The 22,767-nt window shown below is 41.2% G+C and overlaps 1 protein-coding gene across 2 annotated transcripts in view; it reads right to left on the reverse strand.

Moving 5' to 3' along the window:
* TNS2 (tensin 2) overlaps positions 1-16,454 on the reverse strand; it is a 193,235-nt gene extending 176,781 nt beyond the window's left edge. For both annotated transcript variants that reach the window (XM_070740986.1, XM_070740984.1), the window contains exon 1: positions 16,251-16,454. In XM_070740986.1, the coding sequence (XP_070597087.1) occupies positions 16,251-16,352 (102 nt within the window). In that variant the 5' untranslated portion in view covers positions 16,353-16,454. The remainder of the gene's footprint in view (positions 1-16,250) is intronic.
* Positions 16,455-22,767: the final 6,313 nt, after the last annotated feature.

Consider the following 22,767-nt stretch of genomic DNA (forward strand, 5'->3'; position numbering starts at 1 on the left):
GAAGAAACCCTTTGAGTAGTGTTTCTCAACCTTGGCGGTTTGAAGATGGGTGGACTTCAACTCCCAGAATTCCCCAGCCAGCGTTGCTGGCTGGGGAATTCTGGGAGTTGAAGTCCACCCATCTTCAAACTGCCAAGGTTGAAAAACACTGCCTTTGAGGGTTACTGGGCAAGTTGATTTTGCGGTGGGGTGAGGGAGAAGAACTATGTTCATGAGAATAAAATACATTAGGAGGGGGTTACAACAAGGGTTGTGGAGAGTCCTGCACTGAACCCAATGTCCTTCATGTTTGTTGGATTTCAACTCCTATCATTACAGCCGACATAGCAGAGGGCAAGAGATTATGGGTGCGATAATTAAGGCTATCAGCTCTGGGCTAGAGGTATTACAGGTGGTCATTTACTTACAACTGGTTGCTAACAACTGCGTTTTGGGTGCTCAGTGACCTGCATTGATGGCTATTTGCAATACTCTGTGGCCATTTGACTGAGATTTAACGTTTTTGCTGAAAACCAGCACCCCATAGAGAACAATAGGTTCACTTATAATTGCTGCATTCGTTTAATGATCATCAGTTTCATTGAACAATTGCTGCGTTTACTTAAGTTTACTTAAAATGGCCAGAAAATCAGGTGTGGTCATTTGGTGAGCCACCAACAATCATCACGACTTATGACGAAAATTGCAGGCTCAATTATGGTCGTAAGCTGAGGCCTACCTGTAGATGGCAGCAAGAGATACAGAAAAACTCTGACTCTTTGCTGCCATCTAGTGCCCATCCAGAATGTTATGGCTCAAATATGGAAAGACTGTAGTCTAAAATATTAGATAGCAACTTTCCCAAATCTATTCCAAATGTGCTTACCAGCTCCCAAAGATGAGTTGTCGCAGGAAACCCTTCAATGGAATCTCATCTCATTCAGACTCCAGACTTGAGTTGACATGAGTCTAGGCCAGTGATGGCGAACCTTTTTTTTTCTTGCATGTCAAAAATGGCAGTGCATGCACAACCCCCCCCCCCCACACACACATGCCATACTGTGCATACATGCATCCCCATGCATGCAACCCCCTCCCCCAAGTTGGGCTGTTTTTCACCCTCAGGTGTCCCTTGAAGCCTCCAGAGTGCGAAAGACGGCTCGATGGGCAAACCAGAAGTTTGGAAAAATGGACTTTCTGATTGCCCTTTGGACTGTTTTTTGCACTCGAGGTTTCAGGGAAGCCTCCTGAAGCCTGAGGAGGGTGAAAATTGTTTTCCCCAAGGCTGAAAATCAGTTGGCCAGCATGAGCATGCACACTGGAGTTGACACGGAGCAACGCCTCACATGCCCTCAGATATGGCTCCGCGTGCCACCTGTAGCATATGTGCCACAGGTTCCTCATCATGGGACTAGGCCAGGGATAGGCAAAGTTGGCTCTTCTATGACATGTGGACTTCAACATGATTGGCTCAGGAATTCTGGGAGTTGAAGTCCACAAGTCATAGAAGAGCCAACTTTGCCTACCCCTGGCCTAGGCTATTTCTTCAGGGCAGAATCGGTATCACAGCAGAACCTAAAGGAAAACATTTTCTCATCACTCACCCAAGGAAAACTCCATTCATTCCCCTCTTCTGAAGAACCACTATTTTATATAACACCCCCCAGAAACGAATAGTGCTTTACCAGGAAAAATGCCAGGAAGTGAAAATGGATTCAAATGTAGCTTGTCCTAGCAGATTTTCTAAGAATCTCCATACAACTCTGACTAGATGTTTCAAACTGGACAAGTAATGTATTAGCTTATCACTCAATCATGTATTGTATGGAGCCTGAAAATGGATTAATTTAATAACCAAGTACAAATGGGCATTAGGGACATTTGCAGTAGGTTTGCCCAGCCTTCTTAAATAGGTTTTGTTCCTTGTGACTTTCTGCAGAGATACTGAAGTTAGAATCTCTGATAAAATGTTGCAAGGAAGAAGAAATTCTAGCCAACATTCCCTTTCCTAAAATGTGACATGCTCAGTCATGCTTAGGGGAGGGCATATCTGAAGCAAAATAAGTTTTCGGTTGGACTTGGGTTTCCCTTGGGCCTTTTCATGATTCATCCTTGTGTACAGATGAGATTATAAGAATTGTTATTTGGAGACTGAGCTCAACTTCAGGAAGTCTATATTTTAAAATTCTAATAAAATTAAAGAAAAAAAACACAAGAAAGACTCAATGGGCATGGAGTCCTCTCTTTTCATTATCACCTACTACTCTTTTTTTTAAATGATGAGGGTGATTCTGGTTAAAAGAAGGTGTAAATTCAAGGCTACCTTAAAACAACATATCAATTATAAAAATACAGTGGTACCTCGAGATACGAGTTTAATTCGTTCCGGACCTGCGCTCTTAAGTCGAGCAGCTCTTATCTCGAACGACTTTTCCCCATAGGAATTAATGTAAATAATTTTAATTGGTTCCAGCCCTCAAAAAACTCACAAAGTTAGTCTAAATTATGCAAAAAGACATTGCAAGAATAAATGTAACTTTACTTATTAATAAGATGATAAGCTGAGAGCTTTCCTTCCCTTCCTCTTTTTACCCAAAACAATCAACATGGCAAACTTTTATTTTTATTCATTAAACTGTAGTTATTTATTCAACTTCACTGCCACCCAATCCTGTAGAGGGAGGAAAGAAGGGAGGAAGGAAAAGGAAAGCAAGAAATGGAGGGAGGAAAGGAAGGAAGGAAAGAAAGAAAGGAAGGAAGAAAGAAAGGAAGAAAGAAAAGGTGAAGGGACAGGAACAGAGGAAGGAAGCAAGGAAACTTATGAAAGGGGAGAGTAACTTCACTGCCACCCAATCCTGTAGAGGGAGGAAAGAAGGGAGGAAGGAAAAGGAAAGCAAGAAATAGAGGAAGGGAAGGTAAAAGAGAGAAAGAAAAAGAGCAAGAAAGAAAGCAAGCAAGAGAGAAAGAAAGAAAATGAAAGAGAAATAAAAATAGAGAGGGAGAATGAAAGAAATGGAAGGAGGGAAGGAAGGAGAGAAAGCAAGAGAAAGAAAGAAAGAAAGAGAAAGAAAGAAAGAGAAAGAAAGAAAGAGAGAAAGAGAAAGAAAAAAGAATGAAAGAGCAAGAGAGCAAGAGAGAAAAAGAGAGAGAGAAAGAAAGAAAGAAAGAAAGAAAGAAAGAAAGAAAGAAAGGCAACTTCAAAGAAAGGCTCACTGAGCATCTCTCACTCTCTCTCTCTTTCTATCCCTCTCTCTTTCTCTCCCCCCTCTCCCCCCTTTCCCTCTCTCTTTCTCTCCCTCTCTCTTTCTCTCCCCCCTCTCCCCCCTTTCCCTCTCCCCCCCCAGGCCGGCAGCGATGTTTTAAAACAGCCGCGCCGTTTGCGAGCTAACTCCTGAGGTGCGGAAGTTCGCCTTTGGCGTTTGGGCCACTCGGAATGTGAAATTCAAAACAGCGTTCGGATCCCCCCACCCCCAGCAGAAGCCAAGGACCCCCAGAGTGGGGCGGCAGGGGAGGCGACCGCCTCTCCACTCACCAAGTGCCGGGATACGAGCCGAGAAGAGCCGGGCTGGCTTACTTTCCTTCCTTCCCGCGCTGATGCAGAGCCACTCGAACAAAGCGTCACGCCCCCCTGACGCTTTTGGCGGCAAAAGAGCCCAGCGTCGCTTCGGAAGCCGCCGAAAGCATCAGAGGGGCGCGACGCTTTGTTCGAGTGGCTCTGCATCAGCGCGGGAAGGAAGGAAAGTAAGCCAGCCCGGCTCTTCTCGGCTCGTATCGCGGAGAGGGGCGGCATACAAATCCAAGTAATAAATAAAATAAAATAAAAAAATGTCTCTCCTCTCCCAGCTCTTATCTCGAGTAGCTCTTAAGTCGAGCAGCTCTTATGTCGGGGTTCCACTGTAAAAGCAATTAAAAGGTAATTAGGAAAATACTAGAATGCACAAAATGGAGTACCTTACATCAGAGTTACAGAATAAACAGGAAAAAGAATACTATACTGTGTGAGGTAAATTTTATAATTGTATTGATGGAAAGAAAGGAATGGGATAAATGTAAATTTTAATTTTTTTAAAAAAAAATTAAGAAACCGAAGAAACAGAAATGTAATTGTAAATATGTCTTTAAGTTTGATGTTTTTGTTGCATATTTTTAAATCATTTTGTCTTTTTTGTTTTTAAAAAACCAAATTAGAAAAAAGAAAAGAAAAAACATTTCCCAACATGGCTCCCAGATCTGAGTTGCGAAAGTATTATAGGAAATGTTTTTGCTGCCCCCTAAAGGATGTCAGGAGTTTTGCAGCCTTGATCTGTTAGCCTTAACTACAGTTCCTAAATATCTGTATACTGTACATCTCAACTTGCCCAGTGTTGTTGTTGTTGTGGTTGTAGTAGTAGTATTAGTATTAGTAGTATTAGTAGTAGTAATAGTAGTAGTAGTAGTAGTAGTAGTAGTAGTAGTAGTAGTAGTAGTATTGAGATGTTCAGAATTACTTTGCGCCTTTCATTAGAAGCTTCCTACTCACAGTGCTTGGCCCATTATTTGTTTCTCATTCATCTCCCATTAGCAATAATGATATATTTCCTCTTCAGTTTCCAGAGGCAGAGAAAACTTTAATTACTGGTTTACTCTCCTTAATTTTAGAACAGCAATAGCAGAGCCAAAAGTTGCAAGGAGGAAGTTATTAATTAAAGTTACAGGCAAATTTATCTGAATATGACGGTGTAAGTAAAGAGGTCATAGGGGTGGGAACTGTTCAACAATTAAGCATTATAGTAGTTCCGTGTAGAATCACTTTTTAAATTCTGCTTCAAGCCCAATGCATAAAATAATATTTCAATAGCTCTTCAAGGAATGTGCTGTGGAAACAACATATAGCCAAACAAGATATAACTGAAATATAACTCCAAATGGAATTGTTCATTTGTAATATTTATAACTCGCCCACTTCACAGAAATTCTCCTGGCAGGTTACAACTCCTTAAAACCCACCTGTATGATGTGTTGTATGCATGTTTTTAAATTATGGGTTTTTAGTTTAAATTATTAGATTTGTATTACATTGTTTTGCCACTATTGTTGTGAGCCGCCCCGAGTCTACGGAGAGGGGCGGCATACAAATTTAATAAATAATAATAATAATAATAATAATAATAATAATAATAATAATAATAATAGTAGATAAAAACTATAAAATCAAGTAACATAATTCATACACTGGAGGTTTTTTTTTTAAAAAGAAACACAATAATAATCACATTGGCATTAGCAAAATGGCACCTAAGGGACTAATGGCGTCAATAGGCTGAAGAGCAAAATCCAGAATTTAAGAGTGAAAGGCCTGGTCTTTACTCAACATGAAATGTGGCAAATGGCCTCCAGGCAATACCAAAGTGCCACATTTTTTCATATCTCCAATGTCTCTGTATAACACACGTCTCCCAGCTGCATGATGCTGTGTGATGTACCTGTTTAGGCAGGCACATAGTCGAAAAGATATTTAGGTTCAATTATATTAAGCCTTCAATGTAATATCTCAAATATTAACTGGTCACATGTAAGCTGCTCTTCAAAAATTGATTCTTTGGATCACAGGGCCTGACTGCCGCATTCTGTACCAGCTAGTTTCCAAATCATTTATACAGTATTTTTTAAAAGAAAATTTTTATTTACAAACATGGATAACAAACAAAAAACATTTAAAAACAGTGGATGTTACATGACAGGTTAGTTTACATTTCTCATGATATTCATTCATACTTATTCATTCTCATGTAGTTAATATAAAAAATTCATTTACAGTTTCTATACATCCTTTCAAATAGGTCTTTTCTTCTTTCCCTCTTCCCCCTCCACCCCCTATTTTTAAACTTCTATTTCTTTCTCTTTAATAGTTTCATCTTTTGTTTTGACTATACATTTTGAACTCTTCTATTTTTCCATCCAACAGTAAAATCTATCCCAACATTTATAATAGTCTGAATCATCTTTGTTTTTTAATTCATATGTTAATTTATCCATTTCAACGCACACCATTATTTTTTCAATTACCTCTTCTTTTGGTATACAGTGGTCCCCCGATTATCGCGAGGGTTCCGTTCCAGGACCCCTCGCAATGATCGGTTTTTCGCGAAGTAGCGGTGCGGAAGTAAAAACACCATCTGCGCATGCGCAGATGGTGTTTTTACTTCTGCCGCAGCAGCGAGGAGCCGAAGATTGGGGTTTCCCCGCCGCCCACGCAAACTCCTCGCTGCTGCTGCGCCCGCCGCTTGTCCGCCGCCTGCCTGCCCGCGCGCCCGCCCTTCGCCCGCCCACGCCGTTCGCTCGCGCCGCTTCCCAGCTGAGTCCTGAAGCGAACTTCCGCGTTTGGCTTCAGGACTCAGCTGGGAAGCGGCGCTGGGGTTTCCCGCCAGCAAGAGGGGGAAGACCCAGGGAAGCCGCCCAGCAGCTGATCTGCCCGGCGCCATCTACGCATGCGTGGCCATAGAAAAAAGGGCGCGCATGCGCAGATGGTGTTTTTACTTCCGGGTTGAAAAATCGCGATATAGCGTTTCGCAATGATCGAAATCGCGAAACTCGGGGGACCACTGTATCATCATTTTTCCATGCTTGTGCGAAAGTTATCCTCGCGGCTGTAGTTATGTGCAATATCAGATATAATTGACTTTTTTCTGCCTTCTCCCAGGCTATTCACAATTTTAAAAGTTCTGTTTTTTTCCTATTTTCTTCTCTAGTATCTCTTCTAACCACACATTAATTTTTTTTCTCAGTATAGTTTAACTTTTTCAGAGCACCACCAGATATGATAATGCGAGCCCTGTTCTTTCTTGCATTTCCAACATTTTGCTAAGTACTTTTTATCAATTTTTGCCAATTGGACAAGTGCCATCTAAAAACATATTGTACCAGTTCTCCTGGTAGGATGTTGCTAGTGTCCATTTTGCTGCCATTCATTTAGATTAATATTATACCCAAAATCCTGAGCCATCTTGATCATATTGTCCTTTACGTGTTCTGTTTCCATTTTGTAATTTAATAAATATTGATACAGTTTTTAAAATCATTTTGTTGTCTGGCCCCAGCAGAATTTTAACCAATACTATAGAGTTTCCAAATCATTTCTATGGCAAGATCTACACACTGTTAGGGGGATGTTAGGGGGATAACTGCTGTTGTTAGCCGCCCCGAGTCTGTGGAGAGGGGTGGCATACAAATCCAATTATTAATAATAATAATAATAATAATAATAATAATAATAATAATAATAATAATGGTCAAGGTTAGACTAGAAATAAAATCCTTCATTGAAGGAATTAGGATGGTTCAGCCCTGAGAGATGAAAACCAAATAAAGAGATGCCAACATTCTTGAAAGACTTGAAAAGATGTTACATGAAAGAAAATCAACGTCTCTTTCCTACCATTCCAAAGGGCAGGGCATAGAGGAGTAGATTTAAGATATAGGAAGGGAGATTCCAACTGAAAGGTTGAAGAAGCTGCTTAGTGCTAAGAACTGCTTGGCAATATAGTAGAACCAGTTATCCAGAGAGGAAGTAGGCCGGCTTCAGGAAGGTAACTCTTTCTTGAAGATGTTTTAAGGTAGATTCCTATCCTGAATGCTCTAAATGGACCCCTCCAATTCTAGAACTTTACAATTCTGAAAAGGAATATTTGTTATATCATAATCATTCTCATATACCTCAAGGATCTGGAATATCCTCTTCACACTATGCCATTGACTCTTAAACCAAGAGGACAATTCCTGATTGAATGATGCAAAGTGATGTGTACCATTTCCTGGATCTACCCCATCAATCACAAAAAATATCTCACAAAAATCATCAGCTCTATCAGTCCAAAAAAATCTCCCAGACCATCCAGGAATATCTTAAATTTTATCACTTTGGAGGACAGACCAAATATGTTCTTTCTTCCTATAGATGTAGGAATATGTAACAGGTTATTTCTTCCTATAGATAGAATACACCATCACCAGTCAAAACCTGATCTTGACATGGTGATGCCACTGTGATAAAATGTTCATGAAAGAAATTCTAAGCCTGAAAATTATCTTTGAAAGTTATCCAGGCCCATCAGGACACTACTTCTCAGACCATTTTAACTAGTTTGGTCAGCTAGGTTGCAGGTATACTTATAACATCCCCATTTTATCTCTCTGACCCAACATCAAGTACTTACCCACAAAACTATGCTAGAATGAAATGATTCCCTCAAGAAGATGAAATTTATAGGTGACAAGAAGCTCCTCCCCCACCACCACTCTGGCCTACAGGTGAAACTCGAAAAATTAGAATATTGTGCAAAAGTTCAATTATTTCAGTAATGAAACTTAAAAGGTGAAACCTAATATATGAGAGAGACTCCCTACATGCAAAGCAAGAAAGTTCAATCCGTGATTTGTCATAATAGAGCCAAGGTGGCGCAGCAGGTAGAGTTCATTACTGCAGGCCACTAAAGCTGACTGTAGATCTGCAGGTCAGCGGTTCAAATCTCATCACCAGCTCAAGGTTGACTCAGCCTTCCATCCTTCCGAGGTGGGTAAAATGAGGACTTGGATTGTGGGGGCAATAGGCTGGCTCTGTTAAAAAGTGCTGTTGCTAACATGTTGTAAGCTGCCCTGAGTTTAAAGAGAAAGGCGGCATTTAAAAAAAATCAAATAAATAAATAAATAAAATAAAATAATTGTGATGATTAGGGGGTACAACTCATGAAAACCTCAAATCCTCAATCTTAGAAAATTAGAATGTTACATGCATTCAATAAAACAAGGATTGTACATAGAACAATGTTGGACCTCTGAAAAGTATAAGCATGCATATGTACTCAGTACTTGGTTTGGGCCCCTTTTGCAGCAATTACTGCCTCAATGCGGCGTGGCATGGAAGCTATCAGCCTGTGGCATTGCTGAGGTGTGATGGAAGACCAGGATGCTTCATTAACAGCCTTCAGTTCTTCTGCATTCATTCATTCATTCATTCATTCATTTATTAGATTTGTATGCCGCCCCTCTCCGTAGACTCGGGGCGGCTCACAACAATAACAAAGACAATGTAAGAACAAATCTAATAATTTTAAAAACACTAAAAAACCCATTATTAAAAGCAAGCATAGACACAAACATACCATGTATAAAGTGTATAGACCTGTTCGGTCTCATATCTCTCACCTTTCTCTTGACAATGCCCCATAGATTCTCCATGGGGTTCAGGTCAGGTGAGTTTGCTGGCCAATCAAGCACAGTAATCCAAAAGTCATTGAACCAGATTTTGGTGCTTTTGGCACTGTGGGCACGTGCCAAGTCCTGCTGGAAAATGAAGTCAGCCTCACCATAAAACTTGGATGCAGAAGGAAGCATGAAGTGCTCCAAAATCTCCTGGTAGATGGCTGCATTGACCCTGGACTTAATGAAGCACAGTGGACCAACACTATCAGAAGACATGGCTCCCCAAGTCAACATAAACTGTGGAAACTTCACACTGGACTTCAAGCATCTTGCACTCCATTCTTCTTCCATTCTCTGGGTCCTTGGTTTCCAAATGAGATGCAAAAGTTTCCACAGTTTGTGTTGAAAAAGGATTTGGGGTTTTCATGAGCTGTACCTCATAATCATTACAATTATGACAAATCATAGCTTGACCTATCCTGCTTTGCGTGTAATGAGTCTGATGTATTACGTTTCACCTTTTAAGTTGCATTACTGAAATGAATAAACCTTTAGACAATGTTCTAATTTTTCGAGTTTCACCTGTAGAACAATGATGGATCAAGTACCCAAATCTAGATACAATCAACTCCACCAAGCACAAATCTTAATGATATACCCAAGACTGGTCTTCTCTTCTATGTCTGGCATTTTAAAATAGCACTAAAATACCAGAAAAAAGTAATTCTGTATCTAAATTTCTATTACAACAGCTCACTGTCCAGCCTCTTTTGTTCTTATGGAAAGTAAAAGTCAATTCATAACTTTATGCATACTTACTCTATAATGCTCTTTATATTAAACAAATCTTTTTGTAATAGCTATGTTTGCCTCCCTCAAACAAAGAGTCATAACTAAACCCATTTATAACAAATACAAAAATAAGGAGCACAGAAACCAAGACCACATATGATAGAGAGATTTCTCATATATTTAAGCCAGTTGATAATCATTGAAATGAATGGTAATTTGCTATTTTTTAAATGTTTTGAAGTTGGGTGGATGCTTCCCTCCCATCAAGATGTAGTCTATTAGCTTACCAGAATCCCTGAGGGCAAACCTCATTGGGTAGATAGAAAGCCTCTACGGCTTTTGCATTGCTTTATTCTAAAAATAATCAGCCTTCCCACAAAAGAGGGTATAAATCCATTACCAATTACATAACATTTCTCAACTGGAGACAATACAAGAACTTGTGTGGGCCTGTAAGATCATTCCCTGCATGGATCTGCAAACATATTAGACTAGGCTAAAATTGGGTTGATTTATGATTTAGAAAGTTGTAGAAATCTGTTCATTGTATCACAATGTTGTGAGAACTTGGCCATAACAATAAGCAATGCTATGGCTTATTGATTTGGGCGTCACATATTTTATGAATCCTTCTTTGGTGCCTTTGAAACAGCTTTGAAAAACACTGTTTCAAAAATCTTTCTATGTATTTAATCTTGCTGAACTTATTTTTCATGTTTATTTTAAACTTTTTCAGTTTCTTTTCCTAATTCTTGTAACTATTACAAGATGTTCATTGCTTTAGAATACCTTATGGATTTAAAAAGGTAATACATAGAAATGCATTTTTGAAAATAAAAGAATTATTATTTGAATGAAGGACAGGCAAGGGAGATACACTTTAAAAAAACAGGAAAAAAAATCATAATCACCCACAGTTCTAAAGTTGAAATGAAGTAATGGTTCCAATTCATTATACGACTGGAGACGGTGATTTTATTAAGCAAGTTTAAATTTTCAAGAGATTCAGAAAGTATTTGCTTCCAACCATGACTTTTCTTTATATCTTTTCAGGGCCCATGGATTCCTCTTTTACAGCTTTTCCTGTCTTTGCAACTCCCCCACTCCCAAATGGAGAGGAAAGAGAAAAATTGATGCTCAGTGGCTGATAATTACTACAAGATGTTCCCCAACTATCATAGGTAGTAGTAGACATTTTCTAAAGAGGAAACCACTCTGCCAACAACGAAATGCTCCACTGAAATTTGTCAGAAAGATTAATCCTTGAAATTTCTCCCCTGTTTCAAGTTGTCCATTTACCGTCAACTTAAAACTTAGGATACAAATTGATAATATAGCACCCACAGAAATAATGAACGTAAACCTCTTAATATTAAAATTTAAAATTAAAGTAACTTTAAGAAATAAGTAATGGCCAAATTTCTATACAATTTGAGCAATCTTGCATGGTTTCATAAAAATGTTGGGAATATCTTCTGAAAATCCTAAAATCTTACTTGACATTCTTACTTTTGATTTTGGGTAAAATCATTGGACTGTTGTGTAATTTAGTAATTTCACTATATTTCAGGCATATTTTCTTTTGGGAAGAATTGGAATGTTGAGCAGATTTCATAATGGGATTTAGAGACTGAAAAATGTGGACCACTGATTCAAAAACTTGCATTCTTGCTGTGATGCTCCGAGTCTTCGGAGAAGGGTGGCATACAAATCTAATAAATAATTAAATAATTAAACAAAATCTACAGCCTTCTCTAAGCGGTCAGAGTCAGCCTATTGCCCCTAACAGTCTGGGTCCTCATTTTACCAAGGATGGAAAGCTGAGTCAATCTTGAGCCTGGTGAGATTCGAACTGTCAAATTGCAAAACTAACAATGGGGGTACAGCAAGTCCTCGACTTATGACCACAATTGAGCCCACAAATTTCCATTGTTAAGTGAGACATTTGTTAAGTGAGTTTTGACCCATTTTACAACCTTTCTTGCCACATTTGTTAAGTGAATAGAACTTATCATAGATAAATTAGCAACCCCGTTGATAAGTGAATCTGGCTTCCCTGTTGACTTTGCTTGTCAGAAAGTCGCAAAAGGGGATCCCATGATCTTGGGACACAGCAACTATTATAAGTATGAACCATTTGCCAAGTATCTGAATTTTGACCACACGATAATAGGGATGCTGGAAAAGTTGCAACTGTGAAAAATGGTCATAAGTCACATTTTTCAGTGCCGTTGTAACTTTGAACGGTCACTAAATGAACTGTTGAGGTCTATCTGCACAGGGCAAATCCAGCATAAGGCTAGATACCCTCCTTCTGATCAACTGCTGTAAAGCACTGTGAAGTGGTATACAGTGGTACCTCTACCTAAGAACACCTCTACTTACAAACTTTTCTAGATAAGAACCAGGTGTTCAAGAATTTTTTGCCTCTTCTCAAGAACCATTTTCCACTTACAAACCTGAGCCTCTGAAACTGTAACCGGAAAAGGCAGGGAGAAGCTCCGTGGGGCCTCTCTAGGAATCTCCTGGGAGGAAACAGGGCTGGAAAAGGTGGGGAGAAGCCTCTGTGGGGCCCCTCTAGGAATCTCCTGGGAGGAAACAGGACTGGAAAAGGTGGGGAGAAGCCTCTGTAGGGCCTCTCTAGGAATCTCCTGAGAGGAAACAGGGCCTCCACCCTCCCTGTGGTTTCCCCAATTGCATGCATTCTTTGCATTTACATTGATTCCTATGGGAAAAATTGCTTCTTCTTACCAACTTTTCTACTTAAGAACCTGGTCACGGAATGAATTAAGTTCGTAAGTAGAGGTACCAGTGTATAAGTCTAAATGCTATTGCTATCCAGTCTGACATCTTTCCCAGTTGACTGCCTGAAGCAGAGAATTCATTCTTCCCCTTGAAAGGCTCAATCCCAAATCAATATCAATTGTTGTTGTTGTCTTAAAGCAAGGGGGGCTGTATGAAACAGCATTCATTAAAGAATGAGATGGACCTATAGCTCCCACTGTATTGGGGAGCTGCCTTTCAAATAGGGGAAGGACAACCAAAATCCAATCAATTTACATCTTGTCACTAACAACTTGGGAAACACATTGTGATCGGCATTAAAACGCTGCCTAAAATGTGGCTGGCCAAGAATGGTTGCAATGCAGTCTTTCTTTTTGTTAGATGATTGACACAATTATGGAGTTTATAAAAAACTTCTAACTAACAAATTTAATGAAAAGGCACAATTTTAAAAGCTCCACCATCATCATGGGGCTGCAGCTCATTTCAATAGTATGGTAGCCTATATTCTTTGTGCTTGAAGAATAGCAATAGCTTCACAGTGCTTTATAGCCCTCCCTCAATGGTTTACAGAGAGTCAGCCTATGGCCCCCAACTATCTGGATCCCCATTTTGCCCACCTTGGAAGGATGGAAGGCTGAGTCAACCTTCAGCCTACTGAGATTCGATCTGCCAAACTGCTGGCAGACGGTGATCAGCAGAAGTAGCTTGCAGTACTGCACTCTAACCACTGCACCACCGAGGCTGACAAAAGTGAGCTGCGGTTGACAAAATCTTGTGTCTTTCAATATGAAGACACTGAATGAAATATGTAAAATAAAATCATGAACAAAGGTTGATGCCTTAATCTAAGACATGTAGCTTTATGACTATGATGACTCTCACAAATTACTCAAATTTCTCCCAAATTGTTCTTGGAAAGAACAGTAATTTGATCAGAATACTTTATAGGTACATTTTCTGACCAATATACAAGTCACAGATTCAGCAATCCATTCCAAATACGACAAATGGGATGGCCTCTTTTGATGGAAAATAGAAGCTGAAAGGATTTTTGCAAGGCATCTAGGCTAATCTACAGCTCAATGCAGGGATTTTTCAAATCTAGCATCCCTGACATATGACTAACCAGCCCGTTTTTAAATATTTCCATTCAAGGAAGGCCAACATCTTCCTTGGCAGTCTGGTCTTCTGACCACTGACTATTAAGCCAAAATCTGGTTCTGTTGCTATTTTCACTTATTAATTCTAAGGCTAGTTTCCAATGAAAATCAGTCTGCTCTACTGTGTCTTCTACAGTGCAGCCCATCTGATATGCAAAGACAATAAACACAGTTCTCATATTATGACTATCATAATAGCTTTCTATGTATCACAAATGTCTCGATTTGTGGAGTTCAGCCTATTTAAAAATGACTTGAAAGAGGAATTAGAAAATGTGCAAATGACACAAAAATATTATAAAGGGATGGGGGAATAGCAAACACTTTAGAAGATAAAAGATTCCGGACAATCGTGAAAGGCTAATACAATAGGAGAAAAGAGCAGGATGAATTTCAACAGTTAAAAACTCAAAGTCATCCATTTTGGTAGGAAATATCAAAAGACATTAGTATAAGATGGGGGAGGCATACTGGGCAATGGCTCATCTGCAAATGCAATCCTCAGTTGCATCAATAGAAATATAAGTTACTTTTCCCTATTCTGCATTAATCACATTATAGTTCATTAATCACATTATAGTTCAGCTACTGGATCAACTTGTAGTGCAGCTTATCTGATGAGGAACAACCAAGGTGATAAAGTGCCCGGAAGAAGAAAAGGGGGGAAACAACTAGGTAAATAAAGGAATGGGATATATTTAGCTTGGAAAAGAGGAAACTGCAAAGATAACAACCATGTTTGGGTACCCAAAGGATTATTATATGCAAATACAGCAAAACTATTGAGAGTTACTTCAGAAGGCAGGGCAAAAAGCAGTGGACTTCAATTCCTGGGAAGTAGCCACAACAATAGCACTTAGATTTATATATTGCTTCACAGCCTCTCTAAACGATTTTACAGTTAGCCTATTGGCCCCCAACAATCTGGGCCCTCATTTTACCACTCTCAGAACAGCATTTAGACTTAGCAATAGCATTTAAACTTACTGCTTCAAAGTGCTTTTACTGTTTACAGAATCAGCCTATTGCCCCAACAATCTGGGTCCTCATTTTACCCCCCTCGGAAGGATGGAAGGCTGAGTCAACCTTGAGCCGGTGGTGAGATCTGAACTAGCAGTTAGCAGAAGTAGCCTGCAGTGCTGCACTCTAACCATTGCACCACCTCGGCTCTAAGGATGGAAGGTTGAAGGATGGCTGAAGAATGGAAGGCTGAGTCAACCTTGAGCAGGTCAGGATCAAACTGCTAGCAGTGGGCAATTAGCCTGCAGTACTGCATTCTAACCACTGCACCAACAGGGTTCTTTGGGGATTAAGATATTAGGCGAGTAGATTTCATCTGGACATTAGTATTTTCTAAGGGTGAGAAGGTGGGCTCCCTTTGTTGAGGCAAAGCCAATAGCAGCCAGATGTCATCTGGCTGAATAACCTAATGGTTGTGCTGTATTTGCAGGACAGTCCTTCAGGTTCTTGTAGACAGTTCCTCTGAATACATCCCAGTCCCTCAGCTTAATGGTCCCCCCCCCCCCACTTCCTTCCAGGCACTTTATGATCGTAGTTACTCCCAATCAGATAGGAGAAGCAGATTTCTGCAGGGGACGAAGGGTCGGACTGGATAATCTCTAAGGTCCCTTTCCCGCGCTTCCATTCTGCGCGTTTTGCTTGTTACGCCTTCTCACCTATCGAAAAGCCCGCCCGCCGCTCTTCACGCTGCCGCTTTGGCAACTAATAACCATATTTTTTTCACACATACGAGATAATAATAACTCTCCTTGATTCCTTTTCGCCTCACCGGAGCGCGCGGGCTGCCGAAACTTTTAAAGAGCCGAGTCGGGCGCAGAAGTTTAGCGCGCGAGCCTCAAGGCAGTCTGTCAAGAGGCCGCCGGTGCGCCCGTTTCCCGCCCGCCCCTTTTCCAGCGGCGACCGCAAGTCCCCGAAACCCCACCAAACCCCTGGCGAGCTTCAAGCCTCTCCGGGGGATTTGTTTTAGTTTCACGCCCTTCCTCGAGGAGTCGGGAAGAAAGCGCCCGCGCGAACCCAGCCGAAGTTCAGGGCGCGCATTTGAGGGGGAAAGGGCGACAGAGCTGAGGGGATGAGAAAGAGAGAGACGGGGGGGGGTCAGACAGGGAGGCTGCGCAACTGTCCCCCTCGAATAAAAGTCTTATAAAGGCGCCCGCTCTTTGCACGCTTGCGCGCCCCGCTTTAATGTAACTTGTTCCCACACGCGCGCGCACCAATACAGGGGCCACAACCGGGTCCTCTGACGCAGCCCGCAATTCCGCGCTCCCTCACTCGCTCGCGCTGAAGAGAATACGAGGTCTCTCTCTCACACACACACACACACACACACACACGCACCTTGGTCAGCTGCATTCTGGCGGCGGCCGGCTGGCTGTGGTCCTGGCGGCGTGCGGAGCAGCAGTCGGGCCCCCAGCACTCGGAGCCGCCTGCCCTGCCCATACGACCCCTTCTTCGGCTTGCTGGCTCTTGCCCCGACGGCAAGGTTGCGACTGCGGTTCTCCTCGCCTCCCCTTTCGCTGCTGGAACAGCCGACTCGCCTCGCAGACTCCTCCTCCTCCTCGTCCCTCTGCCCTCCCCGTCCCCGCCGCTCTCCATCTCCCTCACAACAGTACTATATAATAATAATAATAATAATAATAATAATAATAATAATAATAATAATAATAATAATAATAATAATAATAATAATAATAATAATATAGCTCCCGTGCTAGAGCAAACTCAGAGCCCTGCCAGTTTACAAAAAGGCCTGTAAACAGGTGGCAAAGCCCGCCTCCAAAAGTGAAGGGAGTTTGGGGGGGGGATTAGCCTATAAAGGTTGGACCTTTTCGGGGAATAGCATGAACTGAGAAAAGGGGCGGGAGGGAGGAGGAAGGATGACGGGTTGCCGGGAGAGATGACATACTACTCTTGGAAAGGGAAAGAAGATGGCTTGTCAGAATGCCTTGTAGGCTCCAGCTAGCGTAAGCGGGATAATTGGAAACACATTACCCCTGGAAAAATCCCTCCAGAGCCGTGTGTTTTTTTTTAAGTAACAAAGAGGCATGTGTGCGGTTCAGCCAGATTCTGTATCCTGTTTCCTTCCAGTTTTTCAGGGCTCTGGGTCAGCGGTTTCATGGCCTGCCTCTCCAGAGAGAAGAAGGGGGGAAACAACCCAGGTTTAAGCAGGAATTTGGGTGGGGGGAGAGGAGGGTTAAGGGAGCATGCGGCATGTGTAAATAAGTCGACTGAAAAATGTTTGTGTCAAGTTTTGTACCGAGGAGCAGGTCGATTTAAGAGCACTACTGTCCATTGCTGGCTTGCCTAGAGTAGTGTTTCCCAAGATATTTGGACTTCAACTCCCAGAATTCCATTCGCTGGCTGGGGAATTCTGGGAGTTGAAGTCCAGATATCTTCAAGTTGCCAAGGTTGGGAAACACTGGCCTAGAGAAAGTTACCTTAGTGACATAATGGGACTTTGAGTAAGCAATGCAGAGGATTGAGAATCTGTTTGGGGTAGTGGTTAAGGCAGCAAGCTGGATACTGGGAGTTGTAGTCCCCACCTTAGGCACAAGGCCAGCTGGGTGACATTGAGCCAGTCACTCTTGCTCAGCCCTAGGAAGGAGACAAGGGCAAACCACTTTCTGAAATCGTGTCAAGTAAAACTGCAGGAACTGGTCCAGGCAGTTGGCACTTGAAGGCAACTAAACAAAACAAAACAAAAAATACGTAAAGATTGCTAAGCCTAACGTTCTCTTGTAGTTCTTGGCTGCCAACCTTGTGCAAAACAACTCCGTAGAAAAAGCTGAAAGCTCCTCCCAGCTTAACTAAAGGCAAATTTTTTTAAAAAAAACACATTCTAATCCTTAGCGTTTCTTTTTCCCTTTTTTTTTAAACAGTTAAGGATCTCTTGGTCCTTGTGCCGACAAAAACACATGTGCATTGGAAAACATTAGTGATGGCCGGTTTTAAGTTCTTTCCTCAGGATTGTTTCAAAAGTAGAGAGGCTTTAGCTAAATTTGTTTAGCTGTAACCAATACTGTATAAATTTAAAATGTTTTAAAACTGAAATATTTCTTGTTTGTGCTTTCTTTTAAACTATTATCTGTTAAAAATCTGGTAACAGGTTTATACAATGTTTGGAGACCTCCAGACTTTAATAAGATTGTAAATTAATAAACTGATCTCTTTATTCATTGTAAAATATCTTTATTCATTGTAAAATGAATAAAGGGTGGAAAAGGACAGCATAGAAATAAAAAAAAACAAATAAATAAATAATATATTCCGTTTCACTAAGTGAGGCCACATATTTATTGGTGAGCCTGAAAAATAAAAGATTGCAGAAGTGTGTATTACTTAGATTTATGTTTGTTTATGGTGTATTATGCAATTATATAGTTACTTTTAAGTTTATAAAAACATGAATTAGGTACTTTTCATTTTTTACTATTATTTGTCAGCTTATTTTGGCTTCACCTCATGTTGCTTCCTATTCCTAGAACTATATTTTGGGGCTTAAAAGGTTTCAATTTTATTCAAGTTACAACTAGGAATACAGCCTGGGAGAATCTAGTAGATCCAAGCACAAACGTAATATCAAAGTTGGTGCCCCGAGTTTACAGGCATATTAGATTCCAGGCTTTTATGAAGAGTTTGATTCTCCGATGATGTATGCACCAGAACAGTGTAGAGATAAGACAATAGGGCACAGACCAAAGCAAACAAAACAGATTGACTCCAGGTTGGCATAGGAATGAGAAGTCTGTATACTTTACCCTTATTTATCCAATCTATATGCCAAATATACATTAATAAGAGAAGCTGGATTGGAAATAGACGACTGTGGTTTTAAAACTGAAGGAAGAAACATTGATGATCTCTACCAGTGATGGTGAATCTATGGCACAGGAGCCACAGGTGGCATGTGGAGCCATATCTGCTGGCACACAAAAGTTACCCTAGCTCAGCTCCAATGTGCATGTGTGTACCATCCAGCTGATTTTCGCCGTACCCAGAGGCTCTGGGAGGGCATTTTCGGATTCTGGAGAGTCACTGAGGGGATGGGGGAGGGCATTTTTGCCTCTGAAGCCTGAGGAGGGCAAAAACCAGGCCTACCGGGCCTACCAGAGGATGGAAAATGGGCTGTTTCAGGCTTCCAGAGGGCCTCCAAGGAGGGGCGGAGGAGGCCATGGTCACATGATCAAAATTTGCTTCACAACTGGCACATAAATAAACAAATTGTATTAATCAAAGTTCTGAATTAAAGACTGGCCTAAGAGACATAGTGTGTGAAGTATATATTTATACTTCCTGCATTTATGACCACATTTAAGGACTGAAGTCATTATTATTATTATTATTATTATTATTATTATTATTATTATTATTAATTAGATTTGTATGCCGCCCCTCTCCGCAGACTCGGGGCGGCTCACAACAACAATAAAACAATGTACAACAAATCTAATAATTTAGGAATCACTACAAACCCCTTATTAAAAAGCAAACATACACACAAACATACCATCCATAAACTGTATAGGCCTGGGGGAGATGTCTCAATTCCCACATGCCTGACGGCAGAGATGGGTTTTAAAGAGTTTACAAAAGGCAAGGAGGGTGGGGGCATTTCTAATCTCTGGGCGGAGCTGATTCCAGAGGGTTGGGGCCACCACAGAGAAGGCTCTTCCCCTGGGTCCCGCCAAACTACATTGTTTGTCTGTGGGACCTAACCAGTCGCTGGGATTCGTGCGGCAGAAGGTGGCCCCGTAAGTATTCTGGTCCGATGCCATGAAGGGCTTTATAGGTCATAACCAACACTTTGAATTGTTACCGGAAAATGATTGGCAAGCAATGCAGACTGCATTGGTGTAACATCATGTGACCAGGATTAATTTTACAGCTATTTTTTTACTGCAGCCAATAAGTGAATCATGTGGCTGTTAAGTGAATCATAAGATTGTTAAGGAAACTTGGCTTCCCCCATTGACTCTGCTTTGTCAGAAGCCAGTTGAGAACGTTGAAAATCACAATCGTGCCCAGGGAGACTGCAGCCAGTTGCCAAGTACATGCCTGTTGCCAAATGCTCAAATTTGATCACATGACTGTGGGGATGCTGCAGTGATCATAAGTCTAAGGAACAAATTGTAAGTCACATCTTTTTAGCTGGCATAACTTTGAAGCTTCATTCTGAAAGCAAAACCCTGCCCTTCACTTAGGAAGAGCATATCTACAACTGTAATACTGTATCTACAACTTCTTTCTTTCTTTCTTTCTTTCTTTCTTTCTTTCTTTTTTTTTGACTTCTATGCTGCCCAATTCCAAAGGACTCAGGGCGGCTTACAACATTATAAAAAAATACAAATACAATAAAAAAGAAGTCAAATATAAATATTTAAAACAATAAACCCCAGTTAAAAACCCACAACTCAAAACAATCCAATACCATGCAATACAATTCGAACATGACAGATGTCAAATTCATGGTCCTCAGGCCTGCCTGCAAAGCCAGGTCTTTGCAGCCTTTCAGAAGGCCAGTAGGGATGGGGGCAGTATGGGGAGGGGGGAGTTGGTTCCATAGAGCAGTGTTTCCCAACCTTGGCCACTTGAAGATATTTGGACTTCAACTCCCAGAATTCCCCAGCCAGCAAACGCTGGCTGGGGAATTCTGGGAGTTGAAGTCCAGATATCTTCAAGTGGCCAAGGTTGGGAAACACTGCCATAGAGCATGTTGCTTCCCCTAGTGTTGACATTTGATATGACTGCCTCTGGTTGCCAGACTGGAATCCGCTGATTCCCACAATGGTCCAGAATTTCATTAAAACTAGTCTACTGCATAAAATTAGAGTAATGTTTACTTGTGATCTCTTAATGCTGGTGGGAGCGTTAATTTTAGGGGAAAGGCGGGAAGGAACTCAGTGTAGGTGACAGAGTTGGGACATGGAGTCCTCAACGTACAATAGTTATGAATTCTGGAAGTTGAAGTCCACAAGTCTTAAAGTTGCCAAGGTTGGGGACCTCTGGTTTGGAATACAATTGGAGAAACTGTAATGCAGAATGAGAAGCTATTTTGTGGACATAGATATCATGAAAGGGGAACGTGTATGTTCATATTACAATTGCAGGATCCTGCGCTTGGGAAACAATTGCCCAAAAGATAACATTTCAGATCAATTCTCCCCATCACTCCCCCTCTTTAGTAAGGAACCTTACCTTTGTACATACTGGATGCTTGTTTAGGTTGCAGCTTGTGCAACCTTGTTTGGCAGACACTGGGCAAGTTTCACAAAGAGCCTTAATAGGAAGGTCTATGGAATCACAGTGTCAAAAGAGTTAAATGCCAGATCAAGTGCCAAGGAGAGGTGAGCGAGCAGAGGATTAACCACCCACACAGCCCATAAATTGGAAGGGGTGGAGCTGAAAGGCAGCTTTGGAAGAAGGGGGGGGGGAAGCAACTTTTCTCTCTAAGGCTAACACAAAGACGAATTAAGGACTCATTAGGAACAGCCTGTAGCTACATCTATTCTAGGCTAGCATTTCCCCGCCTGCTTTAATGTTGCTCTTTTCTCTAAGCTTGGGTAGAACTAGAATGTGTGTATCAGTTAAGCATAGGATCCTCTTTTCTTTTTTTTAAAATAAATTTTATTTAAATACAGTGATACCTCATCTTACAAACTTAATTGATTCCGGGACGAGGTTTTTAAGGTGAAAAGTTTGTAAGATGAAACATTGTTTCCCATAGGAATCAATGGAAAAGCGATTAATGCGATTAATGCGTGCAAGCCCAAAACTCACCCCTTTTGTCAGCCGAAGCGCCCATTTTTGCGCTGCTGGGATTCCCCTGAGGCTCCCCTCCATCGGAAACCCCACCTCTGGACTTCCATGTTTTTGTGATGCTGCAGGGGAATCCCAGCAGAGGAATCTCAGCAGCGCAAAAACGGGCGCTTCGCTGGCAATGGAAGTCCGGAGGTGGGGTTTCCCAGCGCGGGGAGCCTCAGCGAAATTACAGCATCGCAAAAACATGGAAGTCCTCAAAACCCCACCTCTGGACATCCGTGTTTTTGTGATGCTGCAATTTCGCTGAGGCTCCCCTCGCTGGGAAACCTCACCTCCAGACTTCGTTTGCCAGTGAAGCACCCGTTTCTGCGCTGCTGGGATTTCCCTGCAGCATCGCAAAAACACGGAAGTCCGGAGGTGGTGCTTCCCATGGAGGGGAGCCTCAGGGGAATCCCAGCAGCGCAAAAACGGGCGCTTCGTTGACAACAGAAGTCCAGAGGCGGGGCATCCCAGTGGTGGCGGCTTGGATTTATAACGTGAAAATAGTTTGGAAGAAGAGACAAAAAATTCTTAAACCCCAGGTTTGTATCTCGAAATGTTTTCTATGATGAGGGGTTTGTAAGACGAGGTACCTATACACACACAACATACAATACAAAACAAAAAACAAAAAGAAAACTGGACAAATGTGAAGCAAATCTGTATGACGGTTCTAACTATATACACATTCGATTACATATCTCTTTTGAATATTTGTTAAATACTTTTGAAAGAAGAAGAACAGTAATCATAATTTATATAAGTAATCTTGAATCTCTATTTTTCCATTATATGATTTTTCACCAGGAAATTGCTCTTTTTAGTTATTAATTATGTGTACATTGATCAGCTTAACCTTTTTTCTAATAAAACAGCAATAAAACATATCCCAAGCTTTAAAAAATTTGGACTCTTCCTTATTTTTTATTTCTAGTGTTTAGTTTTTCCATCTTTGCACATGATGTAATTTTCTCTATTATCTCCTCCTCTTGAGGTACGATTTCATTTTTCCAGTATTGTGTAAATGCTAGTCTGGCTGCCGTTGTTATGTGTATGA

This window comes from Erythrolamprus reginae, chromosome 2 (genome assembly GCF_031021105.1).
Source record: "Erythrolamprus reginae isolate rEryReg1 chromosome 2, rEryReg1.hap1, whole genome shotgun sequence".
NCBI lineage: Eukaryota > Metazoa > Chordata > Lepidosauria > Squamata > Dipsadidae > Erythrolamprus > Erythrolamprus reginae.